General features: G+C 34.9%; 1 protein-coding gene across 1 annotated transcript; it reads left to right on the top strand.

The window, feature by feature from the left end:
- The first annotated feature begins 5,245 nt into the window (after positions 1-5,245).
- LOC103416966 (protein MICRORCHIDIA 6-like) lies at positions 5,246-12,356 on the top strand. Its single transcript, XM_070817316.1, has 21 exons — positions 5,246-5,402; positions 6,165-6,372; positions 6,919-6,993; positions 7,085-7,119; positions 7,515-7,593; positions 7,696-7,785; positions 7,874-7,949; positions 8,100-8,178; positions 8,433-8,567; positions 8,799-8,897; positions 8,983-9,069; positions 9,150-9,326; positions 9,861-9,953; positions 10,394-10,448; positions 10,554-10,665; positions 10,970-11,208; positions 11,302-11,450; positions 11,537-11,616; positions 11,844-11,886; positions 11,958-11,987; positions 12,080-12,356. The coding sequence occupies exons 2-21, from the start codon at positions 6,171-6,173 to the stop codon at positions 12,143-12,145; spliced, it is 2,001 nt and encodes a 666-aa protein (XP_070673417.1). The 5' UTR covers positions 5,246-5,402; positions 6,165-6,170; the 3' UTR covers positions 12,146-12,356.
- Positions 12,357-13,327: the final 971 nt, after the last annotated feature.

Genomic DNA, 13,327 nt, shown 5'->3' with positions numbered 1-13,327 from the left:
ATATCAAATATTATATGAGCAATAGTGCTCTTGTTCTATCATTCAAACCGAAAAAACTCTTTCCCGCCTATCATGTACTTATATTTTTCTCATCACTTTGCCATTTTCCACTACTATATTGAAATTTTTGTAACATTGAAATTGTGATACATCATCATTTGAAACCATCCTTAATATCATATTGCGTATAACCATACTATAATAAGGTTTTCTTAGTTGTTTTTTGTTTTCTCTACTAGAAGAAATTTCTAACTCCGTCTCTGTTCGCGGTATAGCTGAGCTTCTGGGAATAGGGAGATTGTTCATGTTATGTTGCTTTTGTTCTACCTCTTTGGGTTCTGTATATGGATTCACCGCAGTCCGTCTTGGAATTTTATTGCATTCAACTCTTCCAGAACCTCGAATTTGCTATGGGGTTCGAGCTGCTTCTCACGAGCACGTTTTCTTGTCAAAACCAAGGGCTCTGAGGATGCAGAATGCACACCATTTGATGCCACCAAGACAAGGAAGTTCCCAAGTTCTTTGCCTTCTCACGTACGTGATCAAATACTGTTTTTGGTATGTGATGGTTTTGCGTTCATTCTCTTCAGCTTTGGCACCAACCTCATCTTCTCGAATGTTAGCAGCAACCTCGTCTTCAAATATTTGACGTTTAGCAGTGTTTTTAACCTATATACTAATCATAAGAGATACGATTTTCATACCGTGTTTTAACCTGTCACGCTCATCTCTTTATTTTTTTCCATTAAACTAATAAATCAAACAGAAACGAAATTAATTAAACAATGGTGGGTGAGAAGTTGAAAAATGTATACAAGAAATCACATTATTGTTAGCCTATTGTGAGGCTAAGTTCATTCCCTGATGTAAATAATATCGTTTGTTAAAAAAGAAAAATATGTGTACAAAAATCTCCCTCATCAATCAAACCAACTTGTTCATACTAGAGTTGTATGTCTCATTGTCGAGTAATGCTATTCATACCATATTTTTACATTATATTTTCATACCACCTTAGGTGGCATTTGATGTGGACAGCCATATCATTTAAATTAATCAGATTTTTAAATTTAGTTCATTATTTAATAAACTAATAATTAAAAAAAAAACTAGTTAATTAAATGATGATTGTAACGTACGAGGAGTTTTTCTCCTTCCTTTTCTTGGATTTTGCAAATTTTTAAAATGATATGTCTGTCCACATCAGATGTCACCTAAGATGATATAGAAATTTAATATAAAAACATGGTATGAATAACATTACTCCTTGTCAGCTCAGGAAAAACGAGCCGTAGGCTCAGTTAGCTGCACGTGGGTGGGACCGGGCTTCTGCTGCACGACGTCATTGATGTCGTCGTCAGCCACTATTGTCAGGCTCAAGGCCCGGCAGCTTATGACTGGGCAGCCCAATGGGCTTCTACCCCACCTTTTTTAGGCGTCGAGGGCAATTTAATCCAATTGCAGTCTTAGCAGACATGCCACAGTCGAATCGGATTCGCATCGTCAAATTGTGGATTTTGTAAACATATAAACTTCAACAAAATATTCATCTTCATCGAAAAATATAAACAAAAACCTAAATTCACATCTTTTTTTTACATTTTCTTAGTGATGATTCTTGTCAATCAACATGAGAAAATTAAATGAGATTTTATACATTTATCGGAGTACGATTCACATACATATGTGGAAAATGTGAAATATGATATAAATTAATTTTTGCATATCAGAGTTGCATCTTCTCATTAGAAGTGCTCACCAATTGTATAGACAGTAACTTTAAAATAAAATTCAACTTAATTTTCTCAACGGCTCACTAATTCACATGAACTCAACTCGAACATACATTCATATGAAGTCAAATTATGCTATTGGATTGTGTATGATTTTGCCCGCAATTCATTTCACACTTTTTTTTTAATTTCTCATGTACATATATTTAATTCAGGCTATAAAATTAAATAAATTAAATAAATTAAATAAATTAAACAAAAACAAAAAACAAAATTAAATAAAAAAGTGTGAAAAACTAAAATATATGTGCTTTTATCATTTTCCTATGCATTTTTGCTCATCACCCTCATCAAGTGGTGATAATGCTCACCATGTGGAGAAATTTTTTAGTAAGCATAAAAAACAGCTACATCAAGTGTCATAATACAAGTGGTTGAAAATTTTTTTTCTTCCAAATATCCAACCACTCGTATTTTGATACATAGTATACCGGTCCAGGTTCCCATCACGTTGAAATTTTTTTCAAACCACTCATATTCTACTACACAGAGATCTCAAAATTTAAATTTATTCAACAGTAAATACTCCCAACTGGCATTCTATATTTGGGTTCATGCAGAATTGCAGACTAGACTGTCATTTCACAATTGAATTTTGCTTTTGCTTATTTCGTCATTTCGACAGCATATGGTCTGGGCCGTGTGAATTGAATGCGACAAAAATAAAGTATTGCGCGTTGGCTGGTGGTAGTCATCCCACTTTTGGCAGTACCTGCCATTTTTTAATTTGATTTCCTTTTTTCTTTTACTTTTTTTGGCTTAATTTTAACTTGGACTACGTATATGAGAATTGGATCTCATCCGGATTCACTTTGTGAAAATCCTAAAAATCTAGGATCCTTACATCTTAATCATTCATCATGTATCGTGCGATCAAAAATTATTTGACTTTTTTATTTAAAATTAAACATAAATAATATCAGACAAAAATTGATCGCATAATGTATAATAAACGATTAGAATGTTGAAATTCCTGGAATGCTCACAAACTGAATCCGGAAAGGATCCTCTTTCCATATATGGCCCGTGGAAAATGCAAAAATAGTAGCCTCTGTCAGGTGCTATCAAATTCTCGGAAATATGTTGACTTCCTTTTCGCAACTTGCTTTATTTACTTTCCTCTTCTACCTTTCTTTTATCTTTTTCTCCCCGCAAGGCAAAAGTATACAAACATCAAGTACAAACATCAAGAAAGAAAGTAGAAAAAAAAAATTAATTAAACACTTTTGATATTGTTCATTTTTAATGAAAAATCATATTTTTTCCTTTTCATATTACTATTCATTACACCTTTATTTGTCATTTTTCATTAAAATTAATTTTTTTTTTGAACTTTTCGTTAATTTTCTTAAAAAAAATTTGAACAAAGCTTGACTGCACACAATTAGCAGCATCTCCTGCTAAAGAACTAATGTGACTCCTCCTTTGTTTGACGCTTGTCCAATTGTTTGGTTTGTGGGATCTATAAGGGCCTGTTTGGTTTGCGGGAAAAGTAGATTTCAGAATGAGAAATTGTTGCATTTTTCATGTTTATAGTTATATAGGCCATGATTGAGAAATGATTTCCTTGATTATGAGAAAATATTGAGCAAAATAAAGTGCTCCGTTGTCCTTGGGAAATCGTTTCTTTCCTCATGAAAATCTTATGGCTCATTTGGATGTATATTTAAAATTGTTTAAAAGCGTTTTTTACATAAAATGTTTTTGGATTCCAAAAACACTTTAAGTGTATTTAGCAAGAAACACCAGTTATGTGCTTTTTCCATGAAGCACTTTAAGTGTTTATCTAGGATTTATTTGCATTTTTACTAATGATTAGTTCCAAAAACTTTTTCACCTAAAACACTTTCAGTTATTTTAAAAACATATCCAAATGAGCTCTTAATAAGCATTAATTACTTTCTTTTATGGCCAACATATCACATTGATAATTTAAAATGTATATTGTATTTCAAAATTTTGGGTACTTTCTTGTCACCTTGCTATCATTACCAAATATAGGATAAAACTTTTCATTTTCCATCATCTCATAGGAGAAGACATGAGAATTATTTCCCATGAATTTAATTTCTAGCCTAAAGGCAAATTTAGGATGTGATAAATTATACTTCTGTTGTTATTGTTGTTGTAATATACTATGTGGATGATGTATATGAATAGTTTATTACTATTCATCAAAAAAAAAATCAGACTATTCATATGAAGAAAAACGATGAGTTACTATTCATACACAGTATTTTCACTATTCATTTGATGAAAATTTGTAAAGTGAATAGTATTGCTACAATAATCTTTTGCTTATAAAAATGAATGAGAAGAAGGAAAGCTGACACACACAACTCTCGGCAGAGAAGAGAAATAGAAGGAAGAGAGAGAAGAGATGAGAAAATAGAGAGAATTATCTTTGCACTTCTATTATTTCAGATTATAAATGAAAGCACCACTGCTGTACTAATGACGTACTCTAGTCACACTAACGGTAGAGAAACATTGTAAATTTTGTGTCTTATTTCATTTATTCCACTACATACACCATCGATTTTGCCTAAAATCTTATTTTCAAAAGTTAGTGAGATCCAGGTTGTATGACAAAAATAAAAATAAAAAAAAGTAAAAAGGAGAAACTTTACAATTTATAAATAAAAAAGCAACGTGCACTAAGGCATCACTCTCTCACATGAAATAGGTCTCAGAGTATCATAATTTCAAAAAAAAACTAATGAAAATGACTTGAAAATTTTGAGTTTTAACGATAAGGATAAAATAAAGGGTAAAGTGAATAGTAACAAGATTGACTTTTTAGTGTAAAAATGTGATTTTTCGTTAAAGTGAACAGTACTATGAGTTTTTCGTTAAAATTCCCTAATTTCAAAAGCCCCACCTAATGTGAGAGAGTTGAGATAAAAATTGAAAAAAAAAAAAGTTTGTTGCACTGTTCAATCATATTAGCGCGCGACATTTATGAAATCTCTAAATCAAGAGTCATTTGTTTAGGTTTTCTCTTCTGAATTGTTATATTTTTCGTTTTTAAATCGAATTGCTTAATCCGTTGTGCCACCAAAAAGAAAAAGAGTCGGATTTTTAAAAATTATTAAACAAAAACCGATTGAGTGAGAGTACCCATTTTGTTTCATCTAAAAACTCAAAAGAGGAAGTACCCAAAAATAAACGAAAAAGCTTGGGTGTCAAGGCTTGCCTTTCTTTCTGTAATGGCAAAAACGAAATAACAAAATAGAAAGGGGTCATGTTTCTCTTGAAAAGAAAAATAAAAGTTGTTTAATTATTATATAACTTCCATCACAAGGAAAGCAAAAGGCGGCAACTTTGGTATGTACTCTGCTTTTTCCGTACACAGTAGACAGTACACGCCTTTTTTTTCTCCCACTAAACCTTCATGATTGTCGTCAATTGGAGCGATTTTGGAGGAGCTTTTCATTTGGTCTTTCTCTCTCTCTCTCTCTTCCTCTCACTACTTTCTTCCACTCAACCCCTCATTCCATTTGTGAGTTCAGATTTCCTGGTGAGCTATTGGGGCCTTCGTTTCCTGGGTTTTTAGCTGCTCGGACTTCTGGGTTTTCTTTCAAATCTTGGTATCTTCCTTCTTTCCGGGTTGGGTTTCTTCCTTCTTCATCTTTGAGCTTTCTCTGATGTGGGTTTTCAGTTTTGAGCTTTCTTCGATGTGGGTTTTTTTGTTTCTGCTATTTTTCTGCATTTATTTTTTGTTTTTTTAAGTGCTAAGCTATTATTTATTGCATTTTTAGCAACTCCCGTTTCATCTTCTTATTCATGCGTGCTTATTTTGTGTATCTTGAGCTGGGTTTTGATTATCTTTGGTTCTGCCTCACTAGTCACTGCCATCTCTCTGTGTATCCGTTTCATGGCTTTAGAATTTAGCAATGCAGCTCACAAATTTTTTCTTGCTTGATTCTCTGCATTTTGCTTTTTTTTTTTTTTTGAAAGAAAACTAATAAAAATGGCTTAAAAAGAGTAAATAAATAGTACGATGATCGACTTTTTTAGTGAAAAATTATGATTTTTTGTTAAGATAAACAGTATCGAAACTTTTCGATCAATCTCTTGCATGCCAGCTCTCTTTTCTGCATATTTTACTCTCTGACTACGCTACGGTCATTGTTTGGCAACCTTCAATTTCATCTAGCATCACGTTGAAAGTAGTACTCCTCTCATTAGTTGCATTAGAATTGTTGCAGCTGCTCATCCTCTCTTGGCACCGCTGTCGCTTCTTGTTTGCACCTTTTGTGCGCTTTTGGTTTGTTTGTAGGATATATGCATACATCTCTCACACATGTTTAATCTATAAGATCCCGGCGAGAATTATTTGGATTTCACTCTATTTGTTTTGGTTTGCAGATCAGAATGAGCACTTCAGAAATCATAGATTTATGCAGTGATGATGAAATGGGCGAGTCGGGTATGGAAAACTGCAGAAGGGAGGCTGAGCCTGGCTTTGAGTCTGCACCCCCAGACTCGGCATGTCCAACACCGATTTGTAAGCAATTTTGGAAAGCGGGAGACTACGAAGTAGGGAAGGGAAAGGGGCACCAAGCTGCAAATCAGTGTAAAATATTTTACTACTTTTATTGTATCTTTTCATTTTGTTTGCTCGTCATTACTTTGTTTTGAACTTCTTTCATCACACCACCTTCTTCAATTGTGCCCCTTGCTTCAATGGCATTCCGCCAGGGCAATCATCTTTTCACAATATTCCGATTGCTAGTATCCTTGAAGTGTTTGCATTTAACCGTAATTGTGTATTTAAAGCTGTTAACTGGACTTTGAAGAGATTAAAAGTTGTAAAATTCATTGGTGTATTGAATTCCAGTATTGACTCCTCTTGAATGGTTGATATGGAGCTGTCGAATTTTTACTAGGAAGAGTAATTATCTGGGCTGAAGAATTAAGGACTAAAAGATGTTGCTGTTTGTGAAATGGGCAAGAAATGATTACGAAAGAAAAATTGAAGAACCCATATATGAAAAATATAGTTGTTTGCATGCTCCCAAGAATGTTCTTGTCATGATTCCTACTTTTGTTGCAAAATAAAAAAAAAATAAAAAAAATCTAAAATCTTCAGACCATTTTATTTACAAGTTTTGGTTTGCAGATGGAATAAACCGTATGCACATACATCCTAAGTTCCTTCACTCAAATGCCACTTCACATAAGTGGGCTTTTGGAGGTATTTTCAGTTTATACGTGTCGTTGGCTTCCCTCTTCTTGTTTCTCCTTGTATCCCCTTCTTTGTGCTCTTTCTGATCACTTGTTTGCAGCCATGGCAGAGTTGCTCGACAATGCAGTTGATGAGGTAATTGCCCAAATCCACCTTGCCCTTATAATTCTGATTTCTCTGTTTTTGCCTTTGCAATGTTCATTAGTTCCTTTTCATCTCATGATTCTCTTCTATATTCTGGTTGTGGGAAATAGAGTAAATTGATTAGGGAATCACCCTTGTGATCGTTATTTTGTTTACACAATGTATCCATTGCTAGTATTCTTACATTTTAGTTTCAGTAGAAAGTTGAACGATTTGTCTTGCTTATCTGTATCGTACTTTGATTTCATTTGCTCTATTGCCTAAAAAAAAACAAAGAAATAATAATTACAAAAGGTTCTTTGAGTGTGCTTATTTATGTTACCTTTGATTTCTGTTGAACCAGGGAATACAATTATTTAATAACAACCTTTGTCTGTGTGGATTAGATACAAAATGGAGCTACTTTTGTTAGCATAGACAAGATGTCGATCCCACGGCATGGGAATACAGCTTTGGTAATTCAAGGTAGGCTATGAATCCTTTTTACCATTTTTTCCAATAGTATATGGACCAGGACAACATCTCATATGCAATATTGGATTCTGATACTTAATGGCCAACAAAAAGATGATGGTGGCGGAATGGACCCTGAAGCTTTAAGGCGCTGCATAAGTTTTGGATTTTCAGATAAGAAATCAGAGTTCACCATTGGACAATGTATGGATTGTACTTCGTTTTGTCCACTGAATCTTTTGCATGATATATTGGCTCTTTTGTATTAGTTGGGAACCCTTTCACCTTTCAGATGGAAATGGCTTCAAGACCAGCTCTATGAGACTTGGAGCAGATGTTATTGTCTTCAGTCGCCACTTGGCATCAAGGTCTGGCCCAAAACATATATTTTCACTTACTCTGTTTGTAGTACGTTTTCCTTGTTATTAAATAACTATTGCTGGTATAAGCGAGAAAGAGAGAGAGACCGGTTTACAATTCAATAAGGTTCTGTTTTGATTGGTTTATGACCTTTGCAGGAGACTGACTCAAAGTGTTGGACTCCTTTCTTATACATTTTTGGCTCGTATGGGCTACAACAAGATAGTTGTACCAGTGGTGAGTTTGATTTCATAGCATCCTCTTATATATTGATAAAATCTTTTGCAAGTTCACCCAAACTAGATTGGTGATATTCATGCCAAACTGTGGAGTCTACAATGGGTGAAATATTTTTAGTTTTTTTGTTGGTTCATCCAAATGGAAGGCATTGATGCAACTTTGATAGCATTTTCAGTTTCTCTAACAAACCATTATATGAATCCCAATAACTATTTAACTCAGAACTCAGTGTGGTTCTTCCACTACTGCAGGTGGATTATGAGTTTGATTCATCAGCTGGAACATTTGGCCCCATAATTCTGCATGATAAAGACCATTTTTCTTCTAATCTGACCATGCTGTTGCAGTGGTCTCCTTATTCAACAGAAGAGGAGCTGCTGAAGCAAGTAAGCGTGTGAAAATAATTTGTTGTTAATCTTAGCACGAAACAAAAATCTCATGACAAATACTGCTGCATTCCTATGTGTTGATTCCCTTAAAGTAGATAGTGTTCTTTATTACAGAGGTTATTTAGACCCTACATCCTTACATGTGTACATATAATACATGGATTCATGCAGACATGATGTGCACTTAAGTCTATATAGATGTGTGTTATTTATTAACCCAATTGTCAGTTTGATGATATAGGGGATCATGGAACCAAAATTGTCGTTTACAATCTTTGGCTAAATGATGATGAGGATATGGAACTAGATTTTAATTCTGATCCTGAGGTTATGTTCTTCCCTTTTCTTCATTTCATTTACTTTGAATCAAATTGGACGCATTGCTACCGTAATCTTGTTCTTGTTCTTGCAGGATATTTGTATTAATGGCGTCAAAGAACTTGGCACTTTGAAACGTCATGTTCAGCATGTTGCTAACCTGTATCAACACTCTCTCCGTGTAAGTATGGTGTTCACATTTTGAAGTTGACCACACAAAGTTTGTCTTTATTAATGATGGCCTGGTTTCATGCTCCACAGGCATATGCATCAGTCCTGTATAGGCAGCTACCACAGTACTTTCGGATAATTTTGTGTGGACAAGATGTTGAGCGCCGTAATGTTGCCTTTTATCTCAATTTTGTTGAGTTCATCAAGTATAGGCCGAAAACTGAAGGAACTATCAAGTATAGGCCGACAACTGATGGAAATCTGGAGGTTTGTGCTGTCTACAATTCCTCCACACCTCCATGCTAATTTTTAGCTGCTACTAATTGCACCCTGTAATTTACCAGACACATCTGAACTTATGCATCACGTCAGTTTCATTTTTCCATTAGTTAAGTGGTTGACTTGATACTTACCAATAGAGAAAATTATACAGATTACATCTTTTCTTCTTACTACTAGAGACAACATGACCATACATAATACAGTAACATCATGAGGAAGTTGGTTCACTTTTCTTCTTAATAAAACATGTCTGAAGAGTAGTCGTGGACGCGTCTCTTCTACTCTATGTGCGTAATGTGTATCCAACAGCTTCATGGTTCACAATTTTCTTAGGGTTTTAAACATTATACTGGTAGCTTATGGTTTGATAGTTATAACTCAAAAAGTGGATCTGTATTAATAAAAATCTTTTGTGATCAATAACTCCGTCTCAATCCTTTTCATCCCCACATGCTCTTGTGAGTATGCATTTTTTTGGTATCCACTGGCTTTACCATGGGTAATTTCTTAAATTTTCAGCTTGAATATATTACCGCAATAGGATTTTGGAAGGAAGCTGCACGTGCTAATATTCATGGTTTCAATATCTACCATCGGAATCGTCTGATACTGGTACTTTTGCTCTCTTAAATTGTTCGTTACACATGTTTTGGTAACAAGACTCACCAACCTATCTCTGATATTTTACATAGTGAAAAGTGTTGCTAATTTATAGGCAGTGAACTGCACTAACTATTTCTGCTACATGTGCTTTGTAACCTCCATAGAACCATCAATGTTCCGTGTAAGGCTCTACTAGCCTTCAGTACGTAGTATAGAGTTCTAACCTATGTTTATGAAATGCCATGGGATGGATTGCTGTTTGCAAATTTTCAGGAAAGGAATGATACTATAATTCGATATGGCATCTGTATAAATTTGAGTATTGCACTCCAGGATTTATAACGACGAGGGATGTGTGCATGTAATCTTGTTCCTCACTCCTAGAACAAAGTAAACTTTTGGTTCATCACTTATTATTTTCTTATTTAACATTCATTAACATTTTGCAGCCATTTTGGCGTGTACTTAAACAAATGACAGGCAGTACCGGGAGAGGAGTTGTCGGTGAGAACTCCTGACTGCACTTATCTCGTTCTCAAGATTTTGTTTAAGGGTGTATCTAGTTCAAATCGTTGTATATGTTTGTTGATTTATGTGATAATATTGTAGGTGTCCTGGAACCAAATTTTATTCAGCCTACTCACAATAAGCAAGATTTTGAAAAAACTTCCCTCTTCCACAAGCTTGAAGATCGTTTAAAGCAAATGACGGTGGAGTACTGGTGAGCCTCCTCTTACCTGGTTTTTATGTTAATCTCAATATACTTCTATGGATTTATGGAAGTAGTTTGAAAACTGAATTTTCAATTTTATCTGTGACATTAATCGGATTTTTCTTAGTTCTGTAAATATTGTCTGGCTCATGTTTGTATTACTTCAACTTTGAAAGATGAAAAATTTGGTTCATAGAGCAGTTTATGAGCCTATAAATTAACTTTGCGAACTGTCATATATGAACTCCAGTGTCTATACAATGGCAAAGACTTGTAATTTCCTGTTTGATGCATTTTCTGTTTACCTTGGCAGGAAGAAATATTCCAAAGTCGCCGGTTATCAGACTGTGAAAAAAGTTCGTTCTAAGAGACTGCGTCGTCCAAAATCACCTTCTTCGAGAACTAGAAATTCTTTGCACCTAGCTTTGTTACTGAATCACGGTTCTCATGAAGCATCTTCTGGTGCAGCGGGATCCTTGGAAGATCCCCAAGTCGCCATATCAGATGCTTCATCCAGTGGACTGCAAATAACAGCAGATATCTCCTCAGAAGGTGAAACTACGCAGTCAATAATTTTTGAACGATTGGAAACTGCATTAATTTCATACTTTGCTTGTCTACTAAATCCGTTTCCTGTGTTAGCAGGAAACGTCAAAAAGAGGAAGGATCTTGATACGCCATTGTACACAGGAAACGTCAAAAAGAGGAAGGATCTTGATACGCCATTGGAACCACAACTTGCAAAAAGGCACACGGGACATGATGGAACTGATGTCCAGTACATTACCAAACAGGTTTGCTGAACCAAAAACTCAGAATCAAACTTATTACTGTTACTAGCAAACACTTATTACCGGTCCTCGATGTATTTTGTTGGCAGTCTAAGAATAGCATCGAGAACACGAAGCAAATTTCACAGAAGATAATTTTGATTCGAGAAAACAGAAGGCTTCGGTCCGAGTAAGTAAAAAAGCAAATACGGTAGTTCATCATTTACGTAAAACATTTCTAAGGATGGATTTAGGTGAGCTACTGGTGACTTTGGTTGCTGCATTTGTAACTTTAATCTGTAAACCACTTATGTTATTCCGACCTGGCTTCGCGGAAGACCAATTGTCATGTCGAAGAACAAGTCTGATATCTGTACATTATAATTTGCGATTTCTCACGTCTTTTGTCACGTCCAGGATGCTCGCAACGGAGAAACGGATTGAAGAACTTAGTTTAAAGGTAGTTCAAGTTATATGTTACATGTATGTTTTATTAGTCTCTTAATTTACATGAAATTGCAATTGGTGCAGATGCAGCAACTTATGCGTGAACTCGAGGATGTACGTACTGCTCTCTGTCTCTAGATTTTTACCCGATTTGGGAGTTCGTATATTTATGGTTGTTAATCGAGATGAAGTTATAATTGTTGCAGGAGCAGCGACGCGGAGGTGAACTAGAGAATGAACTGACTCAGTTTTTTATTCAATCATACGCATAGAGCAACATTTGTGCCAGACCGAGGTGAAGGAGGAGGACGGTGAAACACTTTGTTCCTGTAGAGGTGACTGGAATTTACATAAACCCTAACCATATACACAAAGAATGTAGCAGTTTCTGTTCTTTTAGACTTGTATATTGCAGTAGAATCTCACCCCTAATGAAAGATATTTCCGGCTTGAATTACATAAACCCTAACGATATTTGATGAATGGTCCTTGTGCATTGATCTCCAGAATCCCCAGCAAGGAATCCGGAGAGGATCCAAATCCATATTATTATATGTTGAAATTGATTTCCACCCTTTTTATAAACATTTAATTAAATTGATCAAAAGATAATCAACGAACAAAAAAAAGCGATTTTCATCCATCGTTGAGTCCCAACAATGATCCAAGAAGACAACGTCGTATGTATCGATCAGATCATGATACATCCAACAAGTCAACGCCAAGCATATTGTGTCTACATCAGCATGAGCATCAGAAGATTGAAGTCAAGCAGTCCGATCCCAGACAACCTTGCCGACCTCTAACAACGTCATTGCCGAAGTCTACCTTCCAGAAACTTGTTCGAGGAATTGGTTTGTGTAACTTTCTCATTTGCGATGCTTGTGGTTTCATTTGAAAGTTCTGTCAAACTCAGGGGAGTATACAGAAGTATACTCATTTGACCTTAATGTACTTTTTTTCCTACGATTGGGAGCTTTTTTCCTACTGGATTTTTGCTACCTTACTAGGTTTTGACGAGGCACCCATTCTGAGCTGGTTATATCCTTATGAGCTATTCGTTAAAGTACTTCTTGTTTCTTTTATTTATGTAGATATTTTTTAGTAAACGCATGAAACTTAAGAATCAGAATGGTTCTAGTTCCTATTCTATATAAATAAGCATGTCATATTATATGAAATCATAAAAATATTAGATTGAGAAGCCATTTAGTATTACAGTTTAGTGATATTCTTCTAGATTTGTAAGTAATAGTTCTTGGGTTCGATTATCGTCAACGACAAATTTGAACCGCATTATTGATAGCTTATTATGAGACTTAATCTACTTTCCTATCGTTTGTTAAAGTAGTAATAATAACAATAATAATAATGGATTGAGGTTTGAAATTTCCTCATTCCAAATGGACTCCAATTTATGACTTTCTTTGGTCTATTAGCATTATATCATCATC

Source organism: Malus domestica, chromosome 17 (assembly GCF_042453785.1).
Source record: "Malus domestica chromosome 17, GDT2T_hap1".
NCBI lineage: Eukaryota > Viridiplantae > Streptophyta > Magnoliopsida > Rosales > Rosaceae > Malus > Malus domestica.
This window is presented reverse-complemented; position numbering and strand designations above follow the sequence as displayed.